Source organism: Eurypyga helias, unplaced genomic scaffold, assembly GCF_000690775.1.
Source record: "Eurypyga helias isolate BGI_N326 unplaced genomic scaffold, ASM69077v1 scaffold36374, whole genome shotgun sequence".
In the NCBI taxonomy this organism is placed as follows: domain Eukaryota; kingdom Metazoa; phylum Chordata; class Aves; order Eurypygiformes; family Eurypygidae; genus Eurypyga; species Eurypyga helias.
The window spans coordinates 2,567-3,462 of record NW_010246225.1 but is presented as its reverse complement, the minus strand read 5'-3'; the positions used below and the strand labels follow the sequence as shown (position 1 = coordinate 3,462).

The 896-nt window shown below is 63.8% G+C and overlaps 1 protein-coding gene across 1 annotated transcript in view; it reads left to right on the top strand.

The window, feature by feature from the left end:
* Positions 1 to 301: 301 nt before the first annotated feature.
* The window catches only part of LOC104508633 (steroid 17-alpha-hydroxylase/17,20 lyase), a 2,967-nt gene continuing 2,372 nt past the window's right edge, over positions 302 to 896 (top strand). Inside the window, exon 1 of the mRNA XM_010150327.1 lies at positions 302 to 434. Within this exon, the coding sequence (XP_010148629.1) occupies positions 398 to 434 (37 nt within the window). The 5' untranslated portion in view covers positions 302 to 397. The remainder of the gene's footprint in view (positions 435 to 896) is intronic.

The window sequence follows — 896 nt, the reverse complement described above, 5'->3', positions numbered from 1 at the left end:
CCTGAGGGTGCCCGTTCTTTCCCGGGGCTGGCTGAATCTCAGGGCATGGGGATGTGGGTTCAGGTACCACCAGATTCCCTGCGCCCCATAAGTTTCCTGGGCACCCCAGTTCCTACCCCTGGCATCTGTCCCCAAACCTCTCCATCGGTCCTGGGGCGGGGGGGAGAAGCAAAGCTCACGACCCGGGTTTTGCTCACCAGAGCATCCCCAGGATGAGCTGATCACCCATCTCTGAGACACGGCCCCCGCGGGGCTGCCCTGCAGTGGGCTGACCCTGGGGCTGCCTGTCCCACAGGTGACCACAGACCTGCTGTCCCGCGGCGGCAAGGACATCGCCTTCGCCAGCTACGGGCCCCTCTGGAAGTTCCAGCGCAAGCTGGTGCACGCCGCGCTCTCCATGTTTGGGGAGGGCTCGCTCGCCCTCGAGAGGATCAGTAAGTGCCTCCCCACCAGCCCCCCTCCCAGCTCTGTCTCCCTCCCATGCTTTATCCAGGCTGGACTTTTCCTTTCTTGGTGCCCTGATCCCCCGGGGACCAAGGGGAGACTCTCTGTCTCAGCCCAAACCCCCCAGTTTGCCGGGCAGGGGCTCAGTCCCTCTCCTTCCACCCCAGTACTTTACCAACACCTCTCCCCATGCATTTTCCACCCTCAGCTTTGGTTCTCCCCACTCACAGCTGGGGAAACTGAGGCACAGAGCCAGCTTCCCCCCTCCCTGGGCTCCCTGCTCCACCCGGGAGATTTCCCTGTGCATCTCCATCCTCTCTGCTCCTCCCCAGCATCGTCCCTTCTGCCCATCCCAGCCCCTCTGGGCTCAGCCTGCCTGGGGGGATGATCTCTGCAGGCTGCACGCTCTGAATGAGTGGGGGACCCCTCTTTCCAGCCCACTCCCTCCACCC